Source organism: Vulpes vulpes, chromosome 15 (assembly GCF_048418805.1).
Source record: "Vulpes vulpes isolate BD-2025 chromosome 15, VulVul3, whole genome shotgun sequence".
Lineage (NCBI taxonomy): Eukaryota > Metazoa > Chordata > Mammalia > Carnivora > Canidae > Vulpes > Vulpes vulpes.
In genome coordinates this window covers 14,140,393-14,142,210 of record NC_132794.1, presented here as the reverse complement: position 1 = coordinate 14,142,210, position 1,818 = coordinate 14,140,393, and the positions used below count along the sequence as shown (strand labels likewise).

Sequence of the window (1,818 nt, the reverse complement as noted above, 5' to 3'; positions counted from 1 at the left end):
GAACCCTACTGCTCCTCTTATATTTCATTGGTGGTAAAGGAGGAAATAAAGAGAGCATGGTGAGATATACCAAGATAAACTTAGAAGACTGGGCTTTTTTCCAAGCTTTGAGCACTCTGCATTCCATTCCTAATTTCAGGGATGTTTGAGGATCTTATAAAATAAAGAATAGGAAAAAAATATTTAAACATTGCTTGTTCTATATGAATATCATGTCTCCGGTTGTTATCGTGCTGTCTACGTTAGTTTGTCATGCTATCTGCATCATCTACTATGTGGTTAGTATCTGTGTTACATGTTAGTACCTTCCATTTATAACACTCAGATGTAGGAGAGAAGAATGGTGTAAATAAAGGATACCCAATTTTTATTTCAACATATAGCAGAAACAGTCATTTTCAATGATATTAAAGATTTATCATTTAGCTTATGTTCTCATCTAGTTAGATTCAGTGTATATATTGGCAAAGAACCCAGGTGCAACTTCACACCTGCTGAGTCTAGTTCCTTCCCAGCTAAGTTTGTTCCCAGCTAAGTTGTTCTTATACAAATGGGGATAATTTGAGCAGATTGAAGATAGTAATTGGAGTACAGGGATTTAGTCAATTAAAAAAAAATATGTAGCATCCCTTCACTGTGATTAGCTAAAGCTCATAGGTGCTCTTTTTTTCTAAAACTTTACACCCACACACTAGTCTTCCATTTGAATAACCTGCATGCAAAGGCCTCATCATGTAAATCTAAATTTTGTTCCTATACTCCTCAAATTTCTCTGATACTCAATGTCTTTATTATATCTTTGTATGCATAGTCTATATTCATTGTATGAACAAGATATTCAAATCTCTTGAGATTTCATTGAGAAAAAGGCTATACCTAGAAGCTGCAGGCATCCCAGGAACTGCTTAAATGGGGAAATATCCAAACTCTACCAAAATTAGTGCACAGCCATTAAAATCTGAGCTTTCCAAAGCCCATGAACAAAAGCAATGATAACACAAATCCTAGTTGATGCATTACTAATAAATAACAACATTAACAGCATATTTGGATGGCAGTGTAAAGATTTTATTAAAATAAAATCGTTTGACTTTCCATCTATATTTGGGAAAAATGCGAAATCATAAATTCTATCAACAATACCGTTTAATTATTATTAATCTTCTAGTTTGACAGAGTTCTTCTATCAATCAAGGTTTCAGGGTTGATGAGGTAAAGTTGCTGGTGACCAGGAATTATTAGATAATTTTTTAATGTAGGAAATTAAGATAATAGAGAATCTCAGGACAGAACCTGTATTTCTCAAATGGATTTTGCTCTTCAACACACTAACTGGTAGAAGCCAGATCTACAGCGTGGCCAGTAAGAAGATGAGCAGAAATTCGTGGAAGGAAAATACATCGGGTGATAGACACTGGATCCATAGCTCAGAGAAGGGAAGCCATAGACTTTATAACCCAGGGGTCTGAAGCCCTGGGATCCATAGCCCAGTGAGTAGCAGCTTCTGGACCCAAGGCCTACAGACCCAGGATAAGTAGTCCACCAGGGACTGCAGAGCATGGAGGTCCTTGGGCGGTAGCAGGATGTCTGGCAGGGGCTGGACACCACACATGATGTCTGGAAGCTAGCAGGTTCACAGCACGTCTCCTGACAGCCATTGTAGAGGGAGGATCCCACCTGGCAGGTGCTAGGAGAGCAGACGTCAGTGCGGTAGACCAGGTTGCCGGGGTAGGATGAGCCACAGGAGGAGCTGGGGTAGCGCAGGTATCCCCCAAAGGAGCGGGAGGAGAAGTTTCCAGAGCAGCAGCTGTAGGACAT

At 39.5% G+C, this 1,818-nt stretch overlaps 1 protein-coding gene across 1 annotated transcript; it reads right to left on the bottom strand.

The window, feature by feature from the left end:
• Window positions 1–1,633: 1,633 nt before the first annotated feature.
• KRTAP23-1 (keratin associated protein 23-1) lies at window positions 1,634–1,818 on the bottom strand. The gene is given in 2 exon segments (XM_025985451.2): window positions 1,634–1,701; window positions 1,704–1,818. Coding segments are annotated over 2 exon segments (183 nt in total).